The sequence below is a fragment of the Dermacentor andersoni genome, chromosome 1, assembly GCF_023375885.2.
Source record: "Dermacentor andersoni chromosome 1, qqDerAnde1_hic_scaffold, whole genome shotgun sequence".
Lineage (NCBI taxonomy): Eukaryota > Metazoa > Arthropoda > Arachnida > Ixodida > Ixodidae > Dermacentor > Dermacentor andersoni.
Window position 1 is genome coordinate 261619483 of NC_092814.1, and position 27489 is coordinate 261646971.

At 42.2% G+C, this 27489-nt stretch overlaps 1 protein-coding gene and 1 long non-coding RNA gene across 13 annotated transcripts in view; both read left to right on the top strand.

Moving 5' to 3' along the window:
- raw (NDT-like domain-containg protein raw) overlaps positions 1-26762 on the top strand; it is a 141820-nt gene extending 115058 nt beyond the window's left edge. For 4 of the 9 annotated variants that reach the window (XM_055063723.1, XM_055063726.1, XM_050195946.3 and 1 more), the window contains 16 exons: positions 7400-7488; positions 7864-7976; positions 8783-8882; positions 9073-9149; positions 10329-10346; positions 10466-10557; positions 10649-10702; positions 10857-10935; positions 12021-12300; positions 14441-14501; positions 14951-15124; positions 15244-15310; positions 17263-17398; positions 23017-23161; positions 25621-25704; positions 26361-26762. In XM_055063723.1, the coding sequence (XP_054919698.1) occupies positions 7400-7488; positions 7864-7976; positions 8783-8882; positions 9073-9149; positions 10329-10346; positions 10466-10557; positions 10649-10702; positions 10857-10935; positions 12021-12300; positions 14441-14501; positions 14951-15124; positions 15244-15310; positions 17263-17398; positions 23017-23161; positions 25621-25704; positions 26361-26489 (1698 nt within the window). In that variant the 3' untranslated portion in view covers positions 26490-26762. Of the gene's footprint in view, positions 1-6955; positions 7187-7399; positions 7489-7688; positions 7799-7863; positions 7977-8782; positions 8883-9072; positions 9150-10328; positions 10347-10465; positions 10558-10648; positions 10703-10856; positions 10936-12020; positions 12301-14440; positions 14502-14950; positions 15125-15243; positions 15311-17262; positions 17399-23016; positions 23162-25620; positions 25705-26360 lie in introns of those variants that run through there. The other 5 variants (XM_050195944.3, XM_055063724.1, XM_055063725.1 and 2 more) reach the window with 5 other exon arrangements.
- Positions 1197-4370, top strand: LOC126547904 (uncharacterized). Of its 4 annotated transcripts, XR_008609365.2 has the most exons (6): positions 1199-2019; positions 2156-2221; positions 2294-2385; positions 2512-2617; positions 3179-3338; positions 4156-4370. It is a non-coding gene; the product is annotated as an uncharacterized lncRNA (long non-coding RNA). The 4 variants fall into 4 exon arrangements; XR_008609364.2 differs by having other exon boundaries at positions 1197-2019; positions 2156-2385; XR_007602814.3 differs by having other exon boundaries at positions 1204-2385; positions 2459-2617.
- Positions 26763-27489: the final 727 nt, after the last annotated feature.

The following is a 27489-nucleotide window of genomic DNA, read 5'->3' on the forward strand; positions in this document are numbered from 1 at the left end:
GAGGCAGCAATTTTTTGTTGTTGTTGCTTTTGCGTAACAAATGTTGAAGGACGAATATATATAATGACGGAATATATACCAGCTATACAAAAGCGATGACGGCGGTTCATCACACGGGGAAAAACAGCAACCATCACATACAGACGTCAGTGACAGTTCATCTGGCAGTTAGATCACCTTCCGGCTAAAGGATGGTTCTGTGTTTTGTTCTGGACTGATAGAACTCTAGTAATTAGAGTGAATAATGAAATCAGAATCAAATTTATTTTCGCCATATATGCGGGTGCGCATGCAACGACCACTATTATGAGAGCAAGAGTACGTGGAGACCAGTGTGCAAGTCGCAAGAAGAAGACATATCGCTTAAGTATTACATTTGCTTTACCAAAAAGCACAAGATTTCAATACTTCAAAAACGGATATGTTTGCAACACTATTGTGTCGTTCATTATTGCTTTCTTCTTTTGTAGTTAAACTATCGAGAAAATAACTATTTAACGGGGAACAAAATTTAATCAAGTGGATATTGCATTAGACAGTTCTCGTAATAGTCATCTGAACTGCAGAAAGAGTCAAGCAAAATTGTTCGCGAACGGCGCGTTAATTGTAAACGGCCCTGTCGCAGCACAGAAAAAATCGTCTAACGAACTAAGCGCAGGCGACTCGTGGACTGTACAGTTCTAGGAAACATTTCAGTTGAATGTTTTCACTGGGGAGGGTGAAAGAAGCGATTATACGAAGGCGAATTGTGAAGAGATGTCAAAATCTGCAATTTTTCTAGCTATTGTCGATTCGTCTAAGAATAATTAAGGCTGCATGCCAATCAATGTAAATCATAAAATAGAGCATTTCTGCTGTCGACGTGGATTTGATTGGGAAGAACTAGAGTTAGATCAAATTCTTCCAATTTTCGCTCAATTAACTAATGACGTTCAACAATCAAGCAGTTAAGAATTAATAAATTCATGGTATATCATGAGTGTTTTTTCAAGCGCCGTCTCCTGTGAAGCATATCTACCATTTTCGTGCAAAGCTCTCCGGAAAGCGTATTGACTGTGTATGCATGCATGCACCTATCGAACTTCGTGCACATATAGACGTGATGCTTTGACGATAAATACTTATTAAAATTCAAATTATTTATTTCTGCCTTGTAAAGGTACAGACAGCAGAGACGCAGAAAAAGCTGTCAGATACAGATTGACAAAGCCGCAGCCCCATTTCGCTTGGCAGAGCCTTTACAGCGACACTTTTAAAACAAAGACAATTGCACCCGGTAATAACAGGTATACAATACTGAGCAAGTACAAAAGGAAACCAATCAAGATTATACGATATTTGTACAATACTCCCAAACAAGAAAACAGAACCTACATGCTAACGTACATAGCACCCAAAGTACTGTTCGACACGTTGAAGAGGTCAAAATTATTGTTCACATAAGGTATATACATATTCGTATAGCGCTACCAATCCCTGCAAAATATAGAACGCAGATTTTCATTACACACACGCACGTGCACAGCACACACACCAAAAGGAAACGGCAACGCGCTCACAGGAAGCGCCTGAAAAACGAAAAAAAAAGGAAAAGTGTGGGGAACCGAGGTCGTCTTGGGCTGTCGCCTCTCCCTCTCCCAGAAGGAATGAAGAGGTTCTTGGAAAGCAGGGACGGGCGATTCTCTCTGTCAGCATCAGCTCCCACCAGCGAGGACGGGGGCGAGAAAGCGAAACGGGACTTTCCTTGCTGTCTATTTTTTCTTCGTCAGGCCAACGCCGCTTGCTTGCAGGGGCGCAGGCGAGTTCCCGCCAAATGGCGCGGGTGCGTGAGTTGCCGCCAAATGCTAGCTCTGGATGCCAGCTCGTTCCGCGTCTCTTGGTAGACTAGTTGGTGCATTTCTGTTATCATGGACTGCGCATATAAACGCAAGCTACACAAAAGTGACATGGACAAGAACAGCGCAAGCCCTTTACATGCAGTGGAGCCGCCGTATCTCGCCGTTCAAGATATGCGTACTCGTAAGTGGCATTTTAATTTCACGTTGTGTAATGCATGACTGTCTTTTTCAAGTGAACAAAGGTCGCTTTGTATTGTGTAAATGGTTTTGCAACGTATGATAAACTCCTTGTCTTTCGGGCTTATTTTTTCTGACAGGAAGAAAAAAAAAAAGAGGCTTTACATGAGAACGGATCAAGCGTTCGAGAGTTGGGACAGGGAAATGTGAGACGTACTTTCATGTATATATTTCTAATATTATTTTTTCGTCTTGTATTCTCGTTAATTTTTCTCTAGGAAACACTGGAACGAGACTGCTTAAATTGAAGCACAGTGTGCGAATGACCTGCTACGCTCGGAACTGTTATCACCATTCGGGAAGAAATTGGGTAAGACGCTTGTCTGGTTATTATTGCGGAAAAGTCATAATTAATTAGAAGTTGCTTTCGTTCCTTCCCACAGATGAAAAAACATAACTCTAAATACCTGTATGATATACGTCTGGTGCATTGCAGGTAAGAATGGATTGTGTGTGGCGCGCTTCACCGCATGTGGACTAGAGTAGATCTAGGAACATCAGACAAGAAGACACGTATGTGAAACCCTGCGGATAGCCCATATGTAAGTTCTTCCTCAATTTTTCTTTTGTTGCATTTTCGTAGTTTACGTGTAATACTTTGTCACCGCGGTCTCGACGTTATGTATACCTATACATTTGTCTCGTGGCAGTCTGCGTGCTATTTTGTTTGTGCAACTATGTGTTGTATTCATTTATCGCGCTGCCTGGATGTTTTTTTTTTTTTTTCACTGATATTCCGACCAAAGTCGGTAAACCTATCCTTCCTGTCCTCATGTTTCCTTGGGCGGCTCTAAAGCGTATCTTAGAGGAATATTTAGCTTCAGATTCCCGCATGGAACAGATGGTGAATGACATGCTGTGTTTTCTTTTTAGAGAAACTATGTATTCATGTTTAATATTTGGTTGATTTTCATTTTGTCATTCATACAATACCGCAGCCATATGCCATTCTGTCATAGAACGTTGTTTCTAGATATATTTGTTTTATGTGGTTAAAACATTTAAAACGAGAGCGTTTCTTATCCTGGCCATTATTTTTTACAGACCACGATAACCACGTATTTGGATGTCTGGTTTAACTCTACGTGCGCTGGTTCGTGCAGGTGAACTTTTTTTCCAGATACGGAGGAACGGACACCGGTCGTGCCGTGAGCACTATTCTGCAGGGCATACTTACAAATGAAGCTGCACTGCAGTTCAGCTGGAAAGGGTCGCAGGGGAGGAAGCACGCCTTCGTGAAGCTCATGGCCATCACGAATATAAGTAAGAAATATGGCATAACAATCAGCTTTCTAGTGCACGTTGCGAACATCGGTACCAACTGCATGCTTAGTTTTTTTTTTCTTCATTCAAACAAGCTGCTGCTTATTGCATCTTGCTGCGTCCAGTATTAGCATTTTCTTTAATAAAATAATGCCGTAATAAGTGAGTTCTACTTGCGGCGTCCATATTTTGCCACTGCTTTTGAGGAGTTTGTTTTGCTTCACCATATAATATATGCTGTATATGCTGTTTCTGCTTTAACCCATGTATGCTAACTGTTTTCTGCAAAACATAGACCTATCATCGTTGCCATCATGTCAGCAAGTATATGTATCATGCCATAAGCTTCCCCTCTTGCTTCTCCAGACATTTACCTATTCACCTCCTTGTGCCGCTTGGCGCGCTCCGGGCTCCGGCGCGTTCTTTGTCTCAGCGTTTCAACTCGGCTGTTTCATACAGTGCTCACGGGAAGCAACAAGACCTATCGTGGTGTAAATAGCCGCGCTACCTATAGACACAGTAGCCACCGTGTATGCGTGTTTTGCTATGGTTCCGTGTTCAGTTCCCCCTATTGCTAACGACATATAAATTACCAACTATCCGGTACTTACACGATTTGTGTCGTCCAGCCACTCTTCCTGACAGCTTCGATACTGATTTGCACGTCCCTAATATTGCTTTGTTGTCGTTTCTTTAATGTTTCGTGAATATCTGACTTATGATCTTTTTGATTGTTTCACTTCTTCAAATGGAATGCGACTCACCAACTGAACTATAAAGCGGGGGCAGCTTTCTTATATGTGCCGCTTTTTTGCAGCATCTGTGAGGAGCACGTTCCCTGACGCTTCACTAGCATCAGTGGCTGGAGTCGCAAAACGCTGGTTGGTTGGAGCAGCTGACAGGGATGGAGGCCGGAATGAAAGAAGGCGCCGTGACCCTGCTTCAAGCCCACCAAATATGAACTAGTGTTTGAAACTTGTGAACGTGTCGGTGTACATATACAATTACAAGAAATAAAGACCTGTATCAGAATCTTTTGCCTGGCATTTATGTGGCATGAAAAGTACAAAAAAGCGTTCGCTTTCGTGTGGTACTTCTATGCCGGCCACCACACAAGCATGATGCATGATGCGCATGCTGTTGTAAATGCATGATGCAAAAGCTACGATTATTCGGGGCGTCAAAAGCAACGTCGGCTTTCAGCACCGGGCCGGTGCAATGCCGACCATTATTGTCGTCAGGGCCATGGCTGGCCCGCGTTTGGCATGCGCTCGGCTGCGTTGGCCAAATAGAATGGCCCTACGGCTGGCCGACTGACTACGTACCTAAAGCCTTGGTAGGCCCTCGTATGGGACGCCGTCGGCCAAGTCGGCCACAGTGGTCGGGCCTACATCGATTGCCGACGATCGGCCGACGTTAGGCCAATGTCAATCCCCAAAGCTGGGCCGCCCTCGGTTGCCGAGGTCGGGCCAACCGTTTTGCAGTCGGCCGGAGACGTCGGGCCGACTTTTTGCCACGGTCTTTTTGTTGCTTGGGCTGATACATTAAGGCTTCTCTGCGGCGTGGCTCGTGCTGAATGCGACCGAAAATGGGGACTTGCTTCCGTGACAGCAAGCGCAGTATTCTGTCCCGCAGACGCCACGCTACAGTGACAAATACCTTTTATGCATTGCCGGATCTATCCCATATTGGGGATGGTCGATTAATTTTTTTTTCTTCGATTAACGATTAATCGTTCATCATTTTAACCTTTAATCGATTAATCGCTTTCGATGCAGGGTTTTGTCATCGATTAATTAAATAACTAACCAGCATTTTTGTCAGGCACTTTTAAAAAGGTTGAAACACAGCTGTATACTTTTGTATTGTTTGAGAGGTAGAGCCAAGTTTGAAACACACGTGTATAAACGTTTGATAAAGGATAATGTTTAACTTGGCAACGACTAAATATGCTAGTTCGCACTAGTGGCTTTTGAAAGGATAAACAGTATATGTTATAAGATGGCAGTTAGTGCTGAAGTAAATAAGATACATGGCACTAGTGAATCCCTGCACTGTACAGTTAAACAAGAAATAAGAAAAATGGCAACAGTGAGAGGTGAATTGAGAAGAAAAACAGAAGCGCGAAAGAAACAAGGACGCGACGAGTGGACACGACAAGCGCCAGTCCTGTGTACTCGTCTCGACCTTGTTTCTTTCGCGCTTGTTTTTCTTCTCAATTATGAACCAACTCGCCCAAGATGTTCTGAAAGGTGAAGTTCAACTGAAATATATGCCAGAAATTGCAATATGCAGAGGGGAAAAGAAAATTACTGGTTTAGCATTTTAAACCACATGCTCTTTTTACAGAGCGAAGGAATGTCAATTGGCTGGGATGTTTGGGTGAAACCGACACCTTCTCTGAATGGCCACAGAACCAGCATGCGAGAATAGACGTTGGGACGCTATATAGATTTGCTGGAATCGACATGAACTCCGTCGCTATGTCAAATACATGCTCCAAACCGGCACGCATGCTGCGCCACGTCTTCAGCGGACATGCAGTGGCACGACGATCAACGACAGCAGGGGTTCCTTGAATAGCGAGGGCATTTCAAGCCCCCGGCTTCGGGTGGCGTGTGGAGGAAGAGCGCTCGGCGCGGCATCACTCGGGACTCTGAAAAACAGTCGCTCCACCACAGCCGCACAGTCACAGCTCGTGCGCCGCCATTCCAGTACGATTTCAAACTTTTCGCGTCACTCCTGTCAAACTCTCGAAAACGAATAATCGACCAGTCGATTAAATGAAAGGTTGACATCGATGAATATTAATAGTTTTGCGGGATACATTTAATTGAATAATCGATTAATCATTCATCGATGTTACCTACTCTAGAGCGTATGATTACGGATCTAGCATAGAATCATCCCTAGACCAGCTGCAACAGAGCTCGTGTAGAATGTGCGGAACTTTGTCATATTTTCCAAGTCAGGAAAAAAAATATCTTTCTGAGGAACGGTTGTCTGATTAACAAGCTCGACACCACGACATCGAACAAGTTTACGATTCTTTCTATATTTCTTTTCCTCCGTCTCGCCGTCTTTCCCAAAAAATAAGCGCACGCTTATCTGTTCGCCCTGCATAGAACGCCCATGAGCCATACCTTTTTGAGCCATTAATTTTTGTAAAGCACTCCAGTGTTACCAAGTCCAAGCGCTGGAAGACGGTTTTCAAGGTATACACTGAATCAGCGAATATGGCATGGATTGCAGTTACATCATGATCATTGAAAGCAATCGCTGACTGAGATATGTGATCGCCGAGGTAGTGTTCAAATAACCAGCACATGGAGAAAAGAAAGGGGTGTTTGTGTCCAGTGCAGTTCAGTTGCCAGGGGAGAAAAACGAACGGCGACAAATATACGTGCTGGCGCGTTAAATCGATGTAGCAGACGACAGCTCCGTAGTGTCGTGCTTAATATTCTTTCTGCTAGTATTGGGCACATAAAGTATTTCATCTTATGTTTAAAACTGTTCTGACATATTTAACACGAGTGTATGCTGATTAAAATTGTGGTTAATAATCGGCTTACTGACACGTGACCTAAGGGACATTACGTCAATAGCATTGTTGTGTTGTCATGGCTATCATGGCTCGTCGGGCACCTCCGCAGCTGTGATGCGCTTCTGGTAACTGCCTACGGCAAACTGAAGACGAAACCTACGAAACCAGTAATTTTTGGGCGTTTCTGTTGGACCCGTGCAGCAAAATGGCTTCTTTTAGTGTCTCGTAAGAGCTCGCTAACAATTCCATGCCTGGCGCTTCAACGGTGCAACTTCATCGCATGCAAAAATGTGGTCTCCGAAATGTGAGTTCACTCTGGCGAGCGAGTGGCCACTATTCATGCCTCACATACTTTGTGAACAGTCATTTATGAATACACACGTTTCTTAGTTCCCTTAGCCTTAACACTTTACTGACGATGTGTTTTGTGTGGTCTCGCTCGCTTCGGTTTTATAGCGTACTACTTGACTACATGTGCGCTTATGTGTGCTCATACCACTCTGTTTTCTCGTTACAGTTCTTGGGCGTTCTCCTCGGGAGTGTTTTAAGAACAGCAAGGGAAAGTTTTTGCACCATGACAGCTATTCCGGTTGGATTATTCTCTAGGTGAGTTTTCGTCTGTCACAGTTTTTCAATTTTTTCGGAGGTTAGAGTCGTGCCAATAGGAGTAAGCTGTCTTAGCAATGGATGCTTGTCGCGATTGCTTGCTAGAAGCGTCTATTTCATAGAGGCCTTAGCGTCTTAAACGGTACTTCGAGTACACTAAGCTTATATTGGGGCCATGGTTGCTGTCTGGCAATTTTCAGCAAGGCTCTAGAGGCATGGAGCAAGTTTAGTGGGGAAGCTGGGAGCCTAACTCAACAAGATCTCTTCCCATTGTTTCACACATTGGAAATCTACCCAACTGAATCACAAGGTAACTATTTGCTTCCCAAAGCCTGATCCCCTCCTTTTTTCGTTTCTTTTTTTGCTGTTTTTCAGCGCTCTGTTTAGTACCCATGCAGCAGCTCCTCCTTTTTATTTATGCGCTTTTTGTAAATTAATTTGCCATGGAAGTGGACTGAGAGCGGAGTTCTGTAAATATCTGTGCAAAGGTAAGCAACAGCCCTTATGCTAGTGCCTGAGACAAGTTCTGTGCTCTCTCCCTTCGTTGCTTTCTTTCTTAGTTTTCTGCTGACAATGCTTTTTGCCTGGCATCACTTCCCTGATTTGTCACTTCTTTATTTGCAACTTCATGCCATTTAACTGTAGTTTACTGGTAGCCTCAGTATGGAAGCCTTCAGTATCACATAATAGGTAATTACTCATTGCCAAAGCAGAGCTTCCGTCACTGCCACTTGGAAGTCACTGTGAGTTTTTGTGATAGGTGTTAGGTTGCACATGCATAAAAGTAATGACAGATTGTTGGTGCCAGGAGATCACATTGTTGCCGGCCAGATCAAAGTTTACAGTGTACAAGTGGCTTTTCTTTTTAATGCTAATAGTAAATTCCTTCCTATTTGTGCGTGAAATTTTATATTTTAATAATATGAAGTGAACTTTGCTATTCTTTATTTATGAAATGATGGCATAACATGCTTTGGTATTGTCCTTCCTAGCACTTCTTTTCTCTTTTACTTGTGTACCTACGTCTAGCATGCCTTTTGAAGCACTAGTAACACTAATCATTTGCCAAAATGTTTACAGTAGTCTGAAGTGGAGAACATAGGCCAAAAGCTGGGCAATATTAGCCATTTATTATGTTGTGCTTTCTATTGTTTCTCTGCCTTTGGGCTGATTAGCTTTCATCTAAACCTGTTTAGCCTAGTGTGCAAAAGGTATCAGCCTAAATATTTACAAGGTGTTGCACAACACAATTGTCACAAAAAGATTTCATGTTTCTTCCTTTTCTGTTTTGCAGTTCATGAAATGTGGCAATGTTCTCACACCCATAATAACACTTTCACTGTGGGAAGCTTCTGTTTCTTCGCTTCGGAAATGAAATATGCGCATGAAAGACGGTAAGCAGGAGACCAGCAACATAATTTTCGAAACCAAAAGCATATGTACTGCCCTTTGTAATTAAGACGCTAAAGATCTTTTAAATCAGATTACCAGAAACGTTAAACACTTCAAAACCAATGATAAATGTTATAAGGCTTTTTTTTTTCTCTTGAGTTCTGACTACGCACCATGGTTGACTATGTGCAGGTTATCCAGGTCCCAACCTCTCTCAAAGTCTGTAAAGGATGTACGTAAACTTCTCATGAAAAGGAGGTCAGAATCTGGTAAGTACTATTTTACTTATATTTTGATAGATGTTTACAAGTTGTTGTCAAAGGAATAGCACAAAAACAGCATGAAAGATCAGCCACGAACACACAGACACATGCTTCTTGTGGTTTTTGTGCTTTCCTTCATAAATATACGTTACCAGTGTGCCTATGCTTCAACGTTACCTTACAAATTGCATCAGTGATGTGAAATTTTGTGTTATCTATTATGCACAAAATTTAAAAGCAAATACATTGCTACGTGCCAACATATTGGTAACAGCATAGCCAACTTTTATATCGCCAGGCATTTGCATAGTTAGTATTCTCGATAGTGCGGAAGAAGGCGACGTGGCTCCTGTGATGACACACAGCTGTTAAACATATGGTGCACCACTGTCAAGCTATAGCATGAGTAGCGGGCACATTATCCTCATTTGAGTGATGGCTAACGCTACGGTTAGCGCTACACTCGATATGGCACTGCAGTTGAAGCTATAGCAAGCATCAAGTAATCAGGAGCACAGGCGGGCAAATGCACATGTCCTTGTGACCCGTGCCCCTCAATGTCAGAGTATTGTCTGCTGTGTAGCACCAGAGAAAGCCTCATAGCTTCCACTCAAGTGCTACATTTCTGTGAAACAGAGGATGGCTTAATAAGGAAGCAACCTTGACAGCTAGCAAAACAGGTATGCTGTTGCAAGCTTTTTTTTTTTTTTGCTTGCACCACTATGTTTGGTTTGTTCAAGAAATGTTAGTTGTACGGAAAAATTGTGTATGCTTTGATGTAAGGGGCATAGAAGAGCCGCTAAAGGGGCTAAAACTTTATTGTTTGTAGTTTGTTCTCAAGCCTGCATAAAAAATATAGTATCCGCTCATCTTATTTGCTCCTTCAAGATACCCATATGCCAGCCTCAGTTCCTGAAAAAACAAATTCAGACTGCTACAATACTTCACATAACATTTACTACGTAACCTTACTTTTTTCATTGTAGATAGGAGTTTGAGTTCATTACTGCTTAAGTAAACCTGTATAAGCATGCCGAAACTTTGTAGCTGTAAGCTTATTGCATAATACATGGCAAAGCACGTAATGTGCAGGTTCTTTGTGACAATTGGCGGTCGTTTTATCTGTTCCATTTATCGAGGGCTAACCTCTTACTTCCTTTCTTTCCCCCTCTTTTTTTGTTTCAGTGGAGAGCTCATACGATGGTGAGCATTACATGCATATATCCGCATGCTTTATAGACAGTCGTTTTGTTATCTCATTTGTCCTGCAGTGTTGAAGCTGGCTTTAATTTCACTAATTTAAATTTTTTTTATCCATTCAGTTTTCCTTGGCGGTTCTTGCAATCCCACCACATGGAGGAAAGATGTTGCTATACCAAAACTCAAATCATATGGCATCTCATATTACAATCCAGTGAGTACAAAATATTGGTAATACTGTTATGCTAGTGTTTTTAAACATGTTTATATTTCCCTAATGTGCAAATTGATTGGCTTATTTCCAGCAGGTGACTCAGTGGATACCTGAACTGATTGAACTTGAAAACCAAGCAAAAGAGGTGTGTAATGCAGCTCACCTGGGACCCTGTTTTCACTGACAGGATCAAGATGCATGCAAAGTGCCCCTGATAGTTTGTTTCTCTTTGTATCATCACTTCCTATAATTTCTTAGGTATTCATGGCTTTCTCCTGTTTTCTTTTTTGCTCTTGCAGAATGCTAAAGTCATGATGTTTGTTATTGACAACCAGACGAGATCAGTTGCTTCTATGATAGAGTCGGCTCATATAGCTGGTATGTGCATCTGCGTATTTTAATTGTTTGTTATTTTAGTGCTATTTCAAATACAGTGTGATATTGTCTGTTGTGCATCAGTTGTATTGGCATTAATATTTTCAAGCTGACCTTGCACATCAAATAAACTCTGTTTTTAATTAAATAGCTTAGTGTTGAATTCAGTGTGGCCAACAGTTGGGCCTTTCTTTTTTTCATGGTTATAAGAAAGAGAGGCGCATTTTCAACCTTTCTACATCATGGTGCCTGCAATTGAAGGCCTGTAATTGCAGGCATCTGAAAGCTCCTTCATATCGCATAGCATTCCTGCATTTGCCCTGCACAATGACCGCTTTCACCTTCATTAAGGAAAATGCCTTTATTTGAATATTTTCATACTTGCCTTGTCTAGTAAAAATATAGAGAGATCACAAAGAAAATGGTGGGAGAAAATGACTCATGTGACACCCTGATATATTTTGTTATAACCTGATTACCAGCTCTGTGACAGTTTTTTTAAGTGAAAAAGTTATGGCACACTGTTTTTTGGCTGGCTGCATGCAATGTGTAGTAGACCAAGCAGGTTGTGTCATTAAGCACAAATCAAACGTGAAGCCACAATGTAGAAAAACCTGCTTTAAATTTATAAGTTTTAGTTATGCTGTACTTGGTACTATTTTAGCTTTCTTTTTGTAAAGTGCATTCACTGCTTCTTGTCTAAGCGGCTGCATGGATCCACTGTGAATTGCTTCCTGATGTTGCAGTCTGGCTACTTTGTTCTCTCTTAGCCAGGTACAAAGTGCTGCTAAAATGTGAACACCTTATAAGAGTCCAGTGTTATTTTGCTTTGTATAAAATATGTATTGCAAAATTGCACTATATGGGGAAAGCTTCCATAGCTGGTGGCTCTTAATGACAAAATGGTCTAATGCAACAGCAAGAAACATATGCTGAAGGTTCACTTATTTGTTCATTCAAATGATTTGGCAACCATGCAGTGTATTACTAAACACGTTGCTGGCAAACTTAGCTTCTCTGTGCCTGGTTATGTGCGGCATCAACTTAGTAGACAGATGCATGGCGCTGAAGAGAGGCTGTGCACACAGGCACCCGGCGCAAGCTCATCCTGATCCTCACTGAGCAGTCACCGCCAGGCAGCCTAGTGCTGGGTGAGCCTATCTCGGAGAAGGAGTACCGGGACCTGCAGCAGGGCCGCAACTACTTGCGGGACTTGGTGGAGATGCGTGGCATACCCGTCTTCCAGAGCATGTCTGATGCCCTGGAGGTGACCAATCGCTGCCTCAAAGAAGATCTCTGGCCTCAGGATATCCAGGGCCGCCAGGACCTTGTCCAAGTGCCACACCTTGCGCTTGGTGACAAGTACCTGTGAGCATACCTTCCCTGCACATTCACCCACTTGGGTACAGATTGCCACATCCCTGTCCAGAGTGCCAGAGTAGTGTGTTTCGGAGCAAAAAGAAACCGCTATTTGAGAGTAGATGCTGGGGCTTGGGTGATGGTGCTTGCCTGCAGACGCAGCCACATGGACACACAGGCTGCGTAATATTGAATACCGTACCTTTAACCAGGCTATGTTAACCTGGCTTTAACTGCCAGGTTATGCTTTCGGTGCTGTGTAGCACACTGCCCAACCACTGAAGACAGGATTGTGGCAGTCCATTCTAGAATGCTTAAAGGCTTATTGCTGCTTGAGAGCTTATTTCATTAAAGCTTTATTTGTGCTTCAGACAGATTAAGCAGATTCACATGAAGCAGAAGTTAAAATCTGCGTATTGTGCCTTGTGCAGATACAGTCCTGCACAGTGCAGTTGTGCGAGATTAGCCTTTTGGCTACTGTCTCAGGTTTTTTTCACAGGCTGGTTTTTCTTCATGTCATGCAGAATTTGCACCATTCTTCCTGGCTTTCTTCAGTTTTCATAGTGTTCTTCAGTTGCTTTATTTGAATTATCGTGGCTCTGTGTGTACAGCCAGCCCATCTCACCATCATAATCAGTTCAAATCCTTATAAAGTACAATCTGCTATAAGTACTGTAAAAGGTTCATTATGCAGGAAATGGTTGTCCCATTAGGTTAAGCAATATGAGCAGTTAGTATCATGATAATGGACTACCCAAGCTTGCAAGTACAACTCAGGCATTTATTTAAGCTAGGTGGCTTAGGCAAGGACAGAACTAACACAAATTTTAAGTAATGTGTTAGGTATGTTGCATGTTGCAGGCACTTTATGGGCACTTCAAAAAATTTTGTGCATAGTTGCCTAATATTTCTGTGTGGTTCATGGAGCCCTGTGCGAGCACAGTCCTTTAATATTTCTAATTCCTTCCATTTTCCCAGTGTAAATGAAATACCAATGCTGCTGCTGTAAAACATGTCAGCTGTTAAGTTAAACAGGGCAGCAAAATACTTCCTTATTAGTGGCATTATTACTTTGAAGTCAGTAGGATCAAATTGGAAGATATGAGTACCTCGCTAGGAATAAAATAGGCTAATTGCATGACGGGGAAGTTTGGAAGAGTAAAAATAATTTGAGACCATAGCAGAGGCATGTAATGCTATGTGGCAGTCAGCGCCAAAAGCTTTCCAAAAGCTCATGTCAATGTGTTTGGGAGAGTATAGACTGCAATAAAGTTTCTGACCTGAAGTGTTGAAATGATTTTAGTCATTTTAGATTTTCTTTTAAAATGGCTCTTTCATCACAGTGGTGCTTGATGCCACAGTTTGTTCCATTTGGCAGTGTCTGGCTGTAAGAAAGCATTGTCACATATCTAGTTGCATTTTCACAGGCATCAGACAAAACAGCTTTGAGGCAACACAGTTTCACTGTGACATCCTCCCCTATAACTGAAAATATTTGGTGTTGCATGTTAAGGATTACTTTTCTTCTCTCTCTCTCTCTCTCTCTCTCTCTGTCAAATGCATATGTAGTATTGATATTTTCATTGCATTAGCATTATATGTACTTTGACCTGTCTTTGCCTTGTCGGGAATGATGGTTACATGGCCGGGCATTGCATTTTATTTCTGTCTGGGAAACTCTATACTCACAAACAACTTTCTGTGGCAATGAAGGGACAGCTACGGGGGCGGAGCCTCTGCACATGTGTTACCATGCCAAGTAGTCTGCCAGTGTTTGACAGTGCTTTTGGTGGCTCGAAACGGACGCTGAATCGACACAGATTCCATGTGCGACAGTTTTGCGTTTGCCCAGACGCGGAAAAGGAAAAGCCGCAAAATAAGTAAACGTTTACATTCAGTGGTGTGTTTTATCTTGTTTAACTGTTGCCAATAAGGTGTTTATATTTTCTCTTCCCCAGCTTAAACTAACATGGATGAAAATGCGGGACTCTTTTCAGAAGTGCTCTCACTTGTGCGTGCATTGCCTCCGTAGCTTTTCCTCATTTCCACAGAAAGTTGTCCGCGAGTATAGGTTGCATGTAAATGTCTCAGAACCTGTTGGTTATGCTTATTTACTTGCATTGCAACACAACTTTTTCACCATTTACAGGAAAGTTCAAGAAGCATTCAAGAGCTTCTCTTCAGATGACGGGAAAGTTCGCATAAGAGACGTAAGCATTGCTTCTTAAACTTAAAAGTGCATTGTTCAATGCATCTTGCTTTGTTGTAATTAGCTGCAATAATGTCTTATCTTGTTCTGGCCCCCGTCCCATGCTCCTTCTATCACACAATGGCTTGCCAGCATTGCACCTAATCTCCACACTCTGTATTATAAAGTAGAAATGCATGTAATTAAAGAGGGTTATCAATAATGCACAAGATTTCTTTGATCACTACTGTTCATGGGAGACATTTCCAGACGATAAATGCAGCCTCTTGCTTTGCATATTGTGAGGTATAAAGGCTTGCTGGAGCTGTTTGAGCTATCGTGGAATACTGCTGAGGCAGCTTTCACTGTGTGCAATCTCTTACTGCATCTACAAGCACTGCCTTTGCTACATAGAAAGTTTGTTTCTTTTGGACTCAAAACCTTATGTACTTTTGTTTTTGCTTCTGTTAGGTTAAAATGGCATTCAAGGTGCTAACAGCAAGAGATCTCCCACAAGAATGTTTGGAGGTACTCAGAAGCAACCAGCAGCCCACTGTGGCAGACACCGTGGTTGAAGGGGGTATGGACGATATTCCCGTCACATTTGATCAGTTCTGCCTCATCCTGTCAGAATTCAAGCATCAGGTAAGGACTCCCATTTATGCTGTGGTGCTATACTGCAATGTGAGGATTTATCTTGGCATTTGTTTCACCATTACGAAACGTCAGCCAAACTGGCTAAGCTTCTTTTCTTTCTTTTTCAGGCCAAAAATGGCATCTGGCTTACAGAGTTCCTAACTTCCATCCAGCGTCTCTTCAGTCAAGTATATGGTACGCTCTCTCTGAAATGCATTGCACTACCATTGTTGGGTTTCTAAATGCTAACAGCCACAATTCACATACCATCATAGCGCAAGTAGCCAGAGTAGCCATTACTGAAAATGTATGGTCTGTATGAACTTGTGCAACATCCGTACTGCCTGCTATGAAGTTAGCAAAACTTAATTATAAATTTTTATATTATCAATGTATAATGCCCTGGTCAGATTGGCAAATTTAGTGTCACTATGAGAAAGTGCACTATGCTTTGCAGAGTGCCATTCTGGCAGCCCTGTATCATCAGAATTGATGGCAGTGATGGTCAGTGCTACAAAACATACCTAAAATGATTATTAATATTTGGAAGGTTGTCATTAATGTTGCTTTTTTTTTATGAAGCACTCACTTTAAGTGGTGTTCACAGAAACTTCTTGAACAGCAGCAGCATGCATTGCACAACTAGGCAGTTTTCTTATTTGCTGTAAACATTAGAAGCACCCCCCCTCCCTTTATCTTGATTGAAACAGACGTGGTTGGAATAATTACTTTTGAATGCACTCACTGTTGAATGCAGTCATCATCACACACTTTTTGCAGTGAGTGTTGCTACGCTCTTGTGTGACAGCTTCCAAATGACACTAACATCGAGCGACACTTACTGAAAGTGACAGTAAGTTTACCCATTTGACAGAGTTGGAGAGATTTCCAATAAGAACTTTCTGGTCATCGCCATAATAACTTTGAATTGTTAACAGTGAGCACCTGCTCAAAAGCATGGAGGACAGCAGTAGCAGTTGCGCTTCATATCCGCGTGCAGCAGTCCAGAGAGGAGTGTTTTTCTTCGAGATGGACATGCCCAAGCGTGTCTTCCTGCAAAAGAAGCGCCGAATCCAGCTGAGCCATGTACAGCTGTCGCCATCATCCTGTGTTAGTACATGGATGAAATTTTTAAGCTAAATGGTCCCTTTGAGCCAGCATTCATGAGTATCTTATTCTTGTAAATATGAACTCACACTTTATTGAACAATTATCAACATAATGGAACAAAACTGGCATTTTTATTTGCGATGTAGCTGTGCCCCAGCTTTTCTCCAGAGTACCTGGAAAAAGAAAGGTGTGGTTGTTGTGAATATGGTAACTGACTGGAGATCTCTGCGTTATCTTGAAATAGCTATTCTTACTACTAAAGAATATTGATGGGTCACCTTAATGCCTATATTTATATATTAAGTGCATTCCATGTGCATACTAAATGAAGTTAAAGGGCTTGAAGTTGAGAACAAAAAGGCACTGCAGTATCTGTGATATCTAGTGTTTTTGTTTATCACTAGCATTCTCTTTTCACGCGTATTCTTTTGTAAAAGTGTGCATTGGTCTCGTCTCTTTTTGACAGAAAGTGCACTCGTGTGAACTGAATATGTCGCTTTTTCTCAACACTTCTTCTAAACACTGCTAGTTCAACAGCACAAGCATTCAGTGTGCTAAGTGTGGTTAGCTAGGTAACATTTGTATTGGCAAATATTTGCACATTGTTGCCTAGACCTATTATACAATCTCCAGATAACTGTTACAAATTTGGATTTGAATTGTACAAACAGTTCTGCCACAAGCCATTATGAATTTTACACGTTTTCCTAGTATGAAGAGGAAAACATATTTTCTCCAATTAAGACTTTACAAATAGTATTGATTTAAAAGTATTAATGGGGATGGGTAATTCTGACTGCATTTATATTTGAATTCATTCAAGTGAGGGTAACAGTGATTGATTTGTAAGTGGCATTGCATATATGAAAAATGCTGCATATTTGGAGTGTAAGCAAGAATAAATTATGAATTTAAGTTGGGTAAACTGCTAGTTGCACGTAGCATATAAGCTTGTGTTTCAATACAAGCAATTTGCACTGTTATTAGACAGGATGTGCATGGTGCTGACCAATACATTTATGGGTTTCCTCATGCAGATCGCATTGTTCCAAGGTCGGCCCTTTCTGGTGGAGTAGCAGATGCCCCATTACCACCGTACTGGAGCCATGTTTACCTTGGAGGCTCCACAAAAGACTGTAGTTGGAGAGATGAGATTGCCATTCCACTTCTCAAGTAAGCAGGCAGTCATGCTCTGTCCCTGTGGTGTGCTGAAGGCTATTTGTTGCACCTGTCTAGGGTTTTTCACGCATTGTTTTACTAATGTTACCCACGCTGTGGCAGTAACGCTGAACCTGTCTACGTAAATATTCTAATAAGGAAATTTAGTGCACAAGCACAGTCGCCAACCTATAATTTGGACTTGGTTGGGACTGCCTTAAAGTCAGAATAATCAGGAGCCTGAAATATTGGATTCTTAAGAAATTAAGTCACTTAATTTCCCAAGTAGCCAAAAACAGCTTGTCAACTTGTTCCTGCACACATATGCTTATATGCAACCTGGTCAGTCTATGTTTTGACCTACTGCGGTGGCTCAGTGGCTGTGGTGTCACACTGCTGAGCGTGAGGTTGCGAGCTCGATCCCGGCCACATCTTAATGGAGGCGGAATTCAAAAACGCTTGTGTACCAGAGTGCAAGTTAAAGAGCCACAGGTGGTCAAAATCTCCTGGCAACTTTAACAGAGGTTGACTGCATTCCGACAGCCGAATGATCGCAGGTTTCTTTGCAGCAGTCACTGTGCAGCATAATGACTGTTGGACAAAGCTTCGCTGCTTTCGGTTTTGAGGCGGCACCGGCGACATATCAAAACAAAAACTTTGCTCTTTCTGCTCAACTCAGTCGCCAAATTATCGAATGGCACATGGTAATGTGTCTGAAGTTTGTGTTGTTCATATACCGTATTTACTCGCATAATGATCGCACTTTTTTTGTCAGAAATATTGACGCAAATTCAGGGGTGCGATCATTACACGGGTTAAATTTCCCGCGAAAATATATATTTTTTTTATTCCGCGTTTGCTGCGGGATGACAACAGGTCAACAAGCAGGCAGCTGCCACTGTAACAGTGCGGGCCACCAAAACAAATATGGCGGGCGGGCGGCGGAGCAAGCCGAACGTGCTGAACGCGATTTTTTTCTTCTTGTGAGTACATTACGCACGTTTTAACAGTTTCTTCCGTATCAGTAATGAATAATATTGTTAATATCGGCAAGTTTACGACAATAACATAGCCATGTCTGCTTTGAGGGGACAGAAACAGATGGGCGCGCTTAGCTGCCAGTGACATAGAAACACATAGCGGCCATGCTGCGGAAACCGCGGTATTTGTCTTCACTACTATCCTAATACGGCACGTTTCTGCTAAGGGTGGGCGAATATCTTAGCTGCGTTACAAGCATTGGCGAATGAATAGGGTACACTTCTAACGTATCTGTGTAAACGTGGCCACTGTATTTGCCGCTCGCGATTTGTTGCGTGCCCATGAGTGCAGACGAGAAGAATCGAAAGACGCCTTTTTTGTTGTTCTTGTTGTTGTTGTTGTTGACCAAAACTACTATGAAGCCTACAAATAATAAAGCCGAGGCAAGTTTGGTTGTAGCTTTTTCTTTTTCATGGAAGTGGGGAAAGTGATGAAAGGAATAAAATGGGGCATCTGCTTAAGAATGTTTGGTGCACGCAGACCACTTGGTATGTCTTGAGTCGTTCGTGTAGCATTCTACAGCATTCGGCAGATCGTATGCGCGATCATCATTAGCTAGACTTGGCACATGACATGTCTCTGCAACAAGTTCGCGGTGCGATCATTACATGAGAAAGAAAAAAATCTAATTTTGACGACAAAATTCAGGGGTGCAATCATTTCGCGAGTGCGATCATTATGCGAGTAAATACGGTACATTGTATCAATGTGGTGAGTGGCAGTGCTGTGAACCTGTCCGAATAATTGAGCATGTCCGATTTATCTGTGTCTGAATACAGTAGAACCTCGTTCACACGTTTTGGAGAAAACAAAATGCGGGAAAAATTTATTAACTGAGACAACGTACGATCTGAAGTCGCTGACAAATTTGCATACTCAACTGTAGTTGACAGCTACGGAATGTGAAGCATTCTGCAAATCGTTGCAGCGCAAGACGATGCATGCTGAGCTGGTGGGGACTGAGCGGCTCGAGACACGCATTGTTGTTTTTGTGGCTTCAGCATGCATATGTTTGCATTCTTTGAATTTGGCCTGGGTTGGCAGCTCGCTCAAGTGGGACATTTTCCCAGGAAGTTTCCATGTGCCCACTTGGTGTGAATCGTTGCAGCACAAGGCACCAACACGTATTGTGCTAGTGGGGCCTGAGCGACCCGAGATGCACGTTGTTGTTTTCGTATTGTGTAGTGTATTAAAGGGCCCCTCACCAGGCCCCATAGCAAATTTTGGTTATACGCTGGAAGTGGCTACATGTCCTCTAGGGAGCGTTCTGCCACAAAAATGTTTCAAATCTGCTCATTAATAGCCGAGATAGAAATATTTCAGTGCTGCGAACCCATGATTTCAATAGGTGGGCTCCACTGCCAAGCAAGACACTTTCTCCACTCGCCCCATCTAGCCTACGCCAGCGAAATTCCTTCCCTGCGTTCTCCCATACATGACCTTCAGGGTCGCGTGACGCATACGTCACAGGCCCCACCTTAATTTTTTTGCTCCTCGCTTTTTTTTTTTTTTTTTTTGACGCTACACATTTCCGCCAACGGCCTCGCGCACAAGCTGTTGTCTTGTTCGCACAGCGCACGATTTTGCGCGCTGTGCACAAGGAAACATGACCAGCAGTATAAATCAGTGCTACACGATTACTGAGGCACAACAAGTGGATCGTAGAGCATGATCACGCACTGGAACACGTTAGAAAATGGCATAGTTTCTGTACCTGTGCACGTGACTGCACGACCGTGGGAACAAGCAGATGAAGCAGAAGTACATCTGTCTTGCTTCGGTGTGAAGTAAAACAAAAAACGTGCAGACATTCTATTTGTGTGTTCTATTATTTCTCTAAACTTCAATTCGTCAATTGAAGCAACAGATCGCACAGATAACAGATGATGTCTTGAATAATTCTCAAAGTCGCATGTCACCACGAGCGGTGTCACACTGCGGTCCCGACTACGTAGGCGCAGGGCACAACTACGCCACCGTCTGGCTTGGAGCGCGGCGGCCAGAAGGAGAAGGAAAAACGGCGTTCAGTTTGAAATTTCGTATCTTTTTGCAGCACGTAGCGTTGTATTACTTTACAGCCATGATCGGGAACGCGCAATGTATGCTCTGCGCTTGTCAGCTCAAAATCGTCAGAACTGGTAAGGGGCCCTTAAAACTGTGACATGAAACTGAAACGAAATCGAGCTGGTGGACCATCCTGGAATACGATGCCGCCAGAGTGAAACACAACACTCACTTTGCACCGCCTGCAGCAGGGAATGATGGCACATTTGGGTTATCGCTTATTAAAAAAACATGCAGTACGCTTTCAATGGCACCACGCTCCACGTGCTGTGAAAAGATGGGTGAAGATGCTTATTGCGACAGGGTTGGCGGCGATAGCTGTGACTGTGGCGTGTAATGACCCCGAGGAGATTTGCTCGTATTGGAAAACAAAACTTGAGTGCACGCCGGTGTTCTCACACGAGATGGAAGGGTGAGTATTGCAGGGAAGCTGCTGCGGTGGGCGGCTACTGTTATCGATTGCGCGTGCCTCGCACCTTTTCTTGTTTACATGGGATGTAGCAGCTGGAAAACGTATCATATGATTGCAGTTTGGCAATGTACTGAACACTGGTGCCGAAAGATTGTGTTTTCTGGGAACATATAAACCGGCAAAAAGGAAGTGTAGCTTTACTTGGTAATTTTTTATGTCCTCGATTGTGAACGTTGGCACTGTGAAATCGTCATAACAGGATCATATCACCGAGGTTCTACTGTAATCAGTCAGTGGCTATACCATGTTGCCTAAGAAAGAGCAGACACTGTATTAAAACAATTTGACTGTGGTGACATCATGTAGACTGCAGTGTGCTGCATTTGTGAAGCAGTATAATGCACACCTTCAAATGGCACTTTACTATAAAAATTTGAATAACTATTTATTGTGGCATTGCACTGTCAGTGTAATACTGTATCATATCTTGAACTATGATCTGTTGATACAGCAGCACCACAAAATTATAATTGTTGAAGGGTCCATGTCATTGCACTCATTTTGGTGCTCTAAGAATATTTTTGTTTCTTTTACGTTCCTCTAGCCTAACGTGCTTGTTGAGCCCTACAACTGTTTTTCTGTGGGTATTAAGAGTATAAATGTGCAGAATACAAAGTGCACACTCATACAATGACTGACAATGCACGCTGTGACCTACATGAAGAATATTTGTGGACCACTTTTTCTGGCTCTAAATTGCAATGTTATGGGGGTAGAGCTAATTAGTCTGGGCAAGCTTGGTACCTCTTTCAGTTTCCCTGACCTTACTTAACTTTAGTTTCATGGAGGCAGCAATGTTTAAATTGCTGTAAGCATTGAACACCATTTGCTTCGTCCTTTTCAACAGCCATTTGTAGCTCAATTTTGTCATCAATCTTTAGCGGTATGTCAAGTCAGCTAGATGATGAACGGGCAACAGAAATTGCAGGCACGATTTCGCTTTTGTGATGTCAAAACTTACAAGAGCAGACTAAAAATGAAATGTCTTGAATGACATGCAGATATCACATCTCTTTTTGAGTGACATAGTGTAGTAATAAAACAGTTAGGTATGTTTTCTGTTTATCGCATTGTAAAATATGGACAGAACCGTTTCCTTCATAGTGAAAAAAAGTTGCCCACGTGTCGTGTATAGTGCTGGAAAGGTACTGCATAGACTTGTATAAGGGCCGCGCCCCCAACTTGGCAGCCCAAAATGTGGAAAAAAACAAATTTCCTTTGGAGGAGCAGTCGCATTTCGTGCCCAGATGCCACGCAAGTGCATCGGCAAATTTTCATGCGCCGCATGCTTCCGTGTGCTCCTACTAGATGGCGAGAGCTGCGCGTTGACCTCTGATGCAATGGTACATTCGGGTATCTGGGGTGTACAGTAGTCACCAGTTGTGCCGACACCATTATGACCAAGAGGTTCAGTCCCATGTAAGGGCCGCACCTTAACAAAATTTTGAAAGATAAGTGCAGTCCTTACGCGAGTCTATACGGTATGCTTCTCTATTGCATTTAGTCGGTTGGCTGTGTTTATCACATTTAGACAGCTTAAATTTTAATGGGATGTTAGTGGTGCAGTAATACTGTCACCAGGGCAAGTTGGTATAGCTACATATTTGGAATAATACTAGTGTAATGTTATGCATAAAATAAAGGATTGGATGACATAAGTGCTTGTGGCAACTCACATACATTTTTTTCTTTTCTTTTGTCCGCATCTTCTCGCCTTGTTATTCCAAATATACAGTAATAGCGACAAAACAAAACATTTAGACATTAGATGCCCATCAGAAAACTTCGTCATGCTCTAAGAATTTTGCTAGAATTTTTGCTGGTTTTCTTACGATAAAAATATACCCTTTTTTTTTTTTCATTGTGCACTTGCAGCATTTCTGCTCATGCTTATGTAGCCTGTGTTCATGCCAAGAAATACTGCCATTTTTTAATGCTGGATGAACACCTTCAGCTCCCAAACATCTGGCTTCTCATTACAAGCTAATTGCTTTCGTTTTGTTGTTTTTGGTGTATGTTATCAAATTTCTTTCATATTTTTCTTGGTCATGTGCAGGAAACATGGACTGACACATTCCATCCCATTTCGCTCCCCTTGGAATGCTCGCCTGAGCCCACTTGAAATGCACATCATCAACAGTGCTCAAGTTTTGCTCTTCGTCATCACCAAAACTGCACGCTGTGTAGCCGAAATGCTAGTGGTTAGTGAACTTTGCTTTCTCAATTAGAGTCTTAGTCTCTTAAGTGGCCTCTGGCATGGACGTGGTCATTTGCACGCACATTTCTGTGTTAGATCTTGTCATTGCCAGCAGATGCACGCAGGCTGCTCCATCTGTCAATCCAATATTAAAATTGTCTGAGCACTGCAGCAACTTGAAAAACCTGTTGTGTGATGTGTGCTGTCAAAAATTTGCTTAATTTTTGCTGCGGGCTGTACAAAGGAACTACATTTTGTACCAGCAACTACGTAAAATATATTTCCATTGCACTTTTGATGTGGCGTTTTCTGGCGACTTATATTACACTGCTTAGTAAACACATAACTGCAGTCAGAGATGTTTACTGTGCTGCGGTCAGACAAAATAGACATAATATGCATTTTACTAGCAATAAGAGCTTAATTATTGTGCGGCGTGACGTGGACACGCCAACATAGGGTGATGCCACGGCACAAAGGCATAGAAAATGTGCTCCACGTTGTGGCATTTTGCTACTTTTAGTGGCACTGAGAAAGACCCTTTTTGTTTTTTGCTATTGCGAGTGGTACCAAAAAGGAACCATTGTTTTATTGGTGCCAGTCGTCACAGGAGTGTACATTTCATCCCCCTCCTCGTTGCTAGAGTACTACAATATTTCACTGCAGCGCTGTAAACAAGCAAGAGAAGGAACTCTATCTCTGATGATGCCACCAACCAACACTAATTTTGAGCACTAGGTGTGACCCTGTATACATCTGTGCCTTATCATACGTTACACTTATACAAAACTATGGCTGTTCTGCTTGAAAATTAAGTTATTGTCGCAGAGTTCCATGAGGAATTTCATAACTGCAAACTAGCTTTGACCACCAGAAGTGCTCCAGTAGGTGGTTGTGTGTTTGTTTGCACCACTGAAACATCACCACTGAAACATCACACCACTGTAACCTCGATGTAACTTAATTCTCAGTATAGCAATGTTTTAATGGAAAGCATGACTTCAGTTTCAGTTCAGTTTCAGTTTATTATTTGTTCATAACAATTGGTTACAAGAAATGGTGTACAGACAGGGGTCCCAAATTCAGAGACTGCACCGGGACCCTTGGATTTGAAGTTATATAAAAAAATAAAGCGGAATACAGAGCAGAGAAACAAAATATGAAATAGGCAAAATATAACCAATAAACTGAGTGATGACATTAAAAAAAAGAGGAAAGATGCACAATCAATGGTAATTACTCAGCTACTAATTAGCAAAATAACATTATAGGAAATTAAATAGACAGCAAATAATTCTTGAGTTCGTATTTGAAAGAGTACAAGGTAGATGACAGCTTGATGGAATATGGCAGACTGTTCCAAAGTTTAAGCGCGCAAAAAAAGGAAGCTATCTTTCTGTAATTAGTATGAAATAAAGGCAACAGGAAATTTCCTTCTGCTGCAAACCTTGTGTTATTAGGATTAAAAATGAGATCAGAACTAACGAAGTTGTAAGAAACTTGTTGAGTTAGTAATTTGAAAAATAATATCGCTAAATGATAGTTAAATAAATCAGTAACTTGAAGAATGTGGTTTGTACATTGTGAAGAGGCGTTACAGAAAAAATGGCTTTGCGTTATAGTGCGAATAGCCTGATTTTGAACATGCTGAATACAGGAAAAATGACAATAAGTATTACCCCAAGCAGCGATACCATAAATGATATGACTATGAGTGAAAGAGAAGTATAACGATAATAATGCTTCTTTGGAAAAAATGCACGTGATTTGAGTAGTGCTATAATGCCAAATGCTGTTTTTCGTTTGATGTGTGCAATGTGGTTAGTAAACTTAAGGTGGGGATCTAATTTGATGCCGAGGAAAGAAACACAAGTGGAGGCAGGAATGTCGTGCCCATTGACAGTTATGGTCCTAGAGCAAGGTAAATGTCTGCAGGCAGTAGAAGTAGCAGGAATTAGCGTACGTTCTCTTTGTTGCGACTGCTGCTCAATGAAGCTGGAGCCACAGTGGATCCATTTATATCCTCTCCGTGCCAAAGTAGCACAAGCGCAGCATGGTCCAGGGAGGTGAAGCACGTGCCAGATGATTGTACAGATGACTCGACGATATATGAACTGCACAGGGCGCAGATGGCGGGAATCACACAGAAACGAGGCAGCGGCTTATAAGAACCTGCAGGCAGTAAAAGTAGCAGGAATTAGTGCACATTCTCGTTGTTGTGACTTCTGCTCAATGGTTGAGCAGCTTGTTTGTTTTGAGGCTCGAATAGTATATAATTATATCAAAGTCCTCATATTATTTGATGATATGCTGACATAACCTTTTTGGTAATATATATTGTCATTTGCCACACTTTGGTATGTGTACATACAGTGACGATAATGTGTAGCCTGCAGCAGTTTATTAGCAAGTTTGAATTGACTGGTGTTGCGAATTCTAATGAGAGTTGCTTGTTTTCGCCAGGCTGTGCACTATGTTGGCCAAGGCTGCAACGTCGTCCTTTGTATTCAGTACCTGGAAAGTGATGTGGTCATTGATGGAGAAAAGGTAATTGGCCTTTTATCTCAAGCACGTACTGTCTGGACACATCCAAAGTACATACTGCTTTAAGCTTGGTTTAAATATTGAGCTAATTGATGTGGTCAAACTTCAAGGCTCAGCCTATAGCATTTTGCTGCTGAGCGAGTACTATGGTGTTGCGCGCTGAGCTGGGGGACATGGGTTCGATCCCAGCCACAGTGGCTGCATTGCGATTGAGGTGGAATTCAAAAACGCTCGCGTACCGTGCATTGAGTGCTCATTAAGGAACTCCAGGTGGTATTTAATCCAGAGCTCCCCCTCCTTCCCCCCCCCCCCACACTATGGCATGCCTAAAAATTGGATCGTGGTTTTGGCATGTAACACTCCAGAATTAGATCGCTGAGTGAGTATAAGATCATGGTTTCAGTTCACAGTTGCACTCTCATTCACATAGTGGAGAAGTGCAAAAGATGCCAGTGTATTGACATTTCATTGCATGTTTGAGTAAGCCCAGGTGGCAAGAACTAACTTTCTCTTATGATGTCCTTCATAATCTGGTGTAGCTTTGGAATGGTTAAACCTCATCACTCAGCCAAATCTAAAAATGAAAGAATGTGCTTGTGGCGCATGTTTGCATCTACATATGCAGGGTGTATGCAATGCTTTCTTTTCTTCTGATGTAGCTCTCTGAACTGGCAGTTAAGGACTACAACCGTGGACGGATGTACCTCTCGGACTTGGCGACACGAGCTGGGGTTCCTGTGTTCAGTGACATAAGTGAGGCTGCACTATGTGCTGCAGAAAGGTGCTGAAGCAACCGGATCCGACAACAGTCGTTCCAAATGTCCAAAACCAGCCCCTTCATGCTTCACCATTTTAAATTTTGACAGCGCTGTCAGAGTTGCAGTCTGTTCGCCTTGAACTGTCTTGTAAATGTGCTCATCAAGAAGTGAAACTGAGAACTATCATGGTAGTGTAAATATGAACATGCTGAAGTCTGTATAGTCATTTGTACAGTTTCATTCCTGCAATTCACTCAATGAAAACATTGCAGTCATACCCAAAATAAAGTGCATTTAACAGTGTGTCATTGTCTTACCCTGTAATCAGCCATAGTGAATGTAGTCCGATGGCTGTAAAAGTGCTGTATTATTGCCCAGATATTCATGGCTTGTTAACTTAACAATGGTTTTATACTCACCTACTGGTTAAGATTACTGCTCTATTCAAGCAGTGGCAATAGAAAACGTTTACATCAACGATGTGCAGGTCCTTCCAGCTTGTGTGAATGCTTGACCATTCAGCCATGCCCACTCCGTTAGAGTAGTATTCAGTCGTGTCTGTGAAATCGTTACACGAGTGCACAAAATTTTCACATATTGTATTTTCCAATGCAATTAACAATGCAATGCTGTGTTTTCCACAAAATTGTGAGGCACACCGTCCATGCATAATATCTTGAGTATTGTATTTTTGCAGACATTTTTGGCTAATCAATTTCAATCCTTGCTTGATTTTGTCAAGTAAGGATGGAACTTGGTAAAATAGACCAAAATGAACTTTTGGGGTAGCTGTGTGAAGCAGCTGCACTAACCTGCACTTGATGTTGATGGCAGGCATCTTGTCATAGTAAAAGATTGCACCAGCACTCGTCATAGTGCTGCAAGTTTGTGATAAGTGGTCATTGTTGCATCTGGGTCGCAAGCCCCAAGGGTAGCGTTGGCCTGGCGGCCTGGGGCACAACTGGAAGCATCCGAAGGTGCTGGCAAAGGATGAGTCGACTGCTAACAGAACAACTTGTTTATTCTAGCA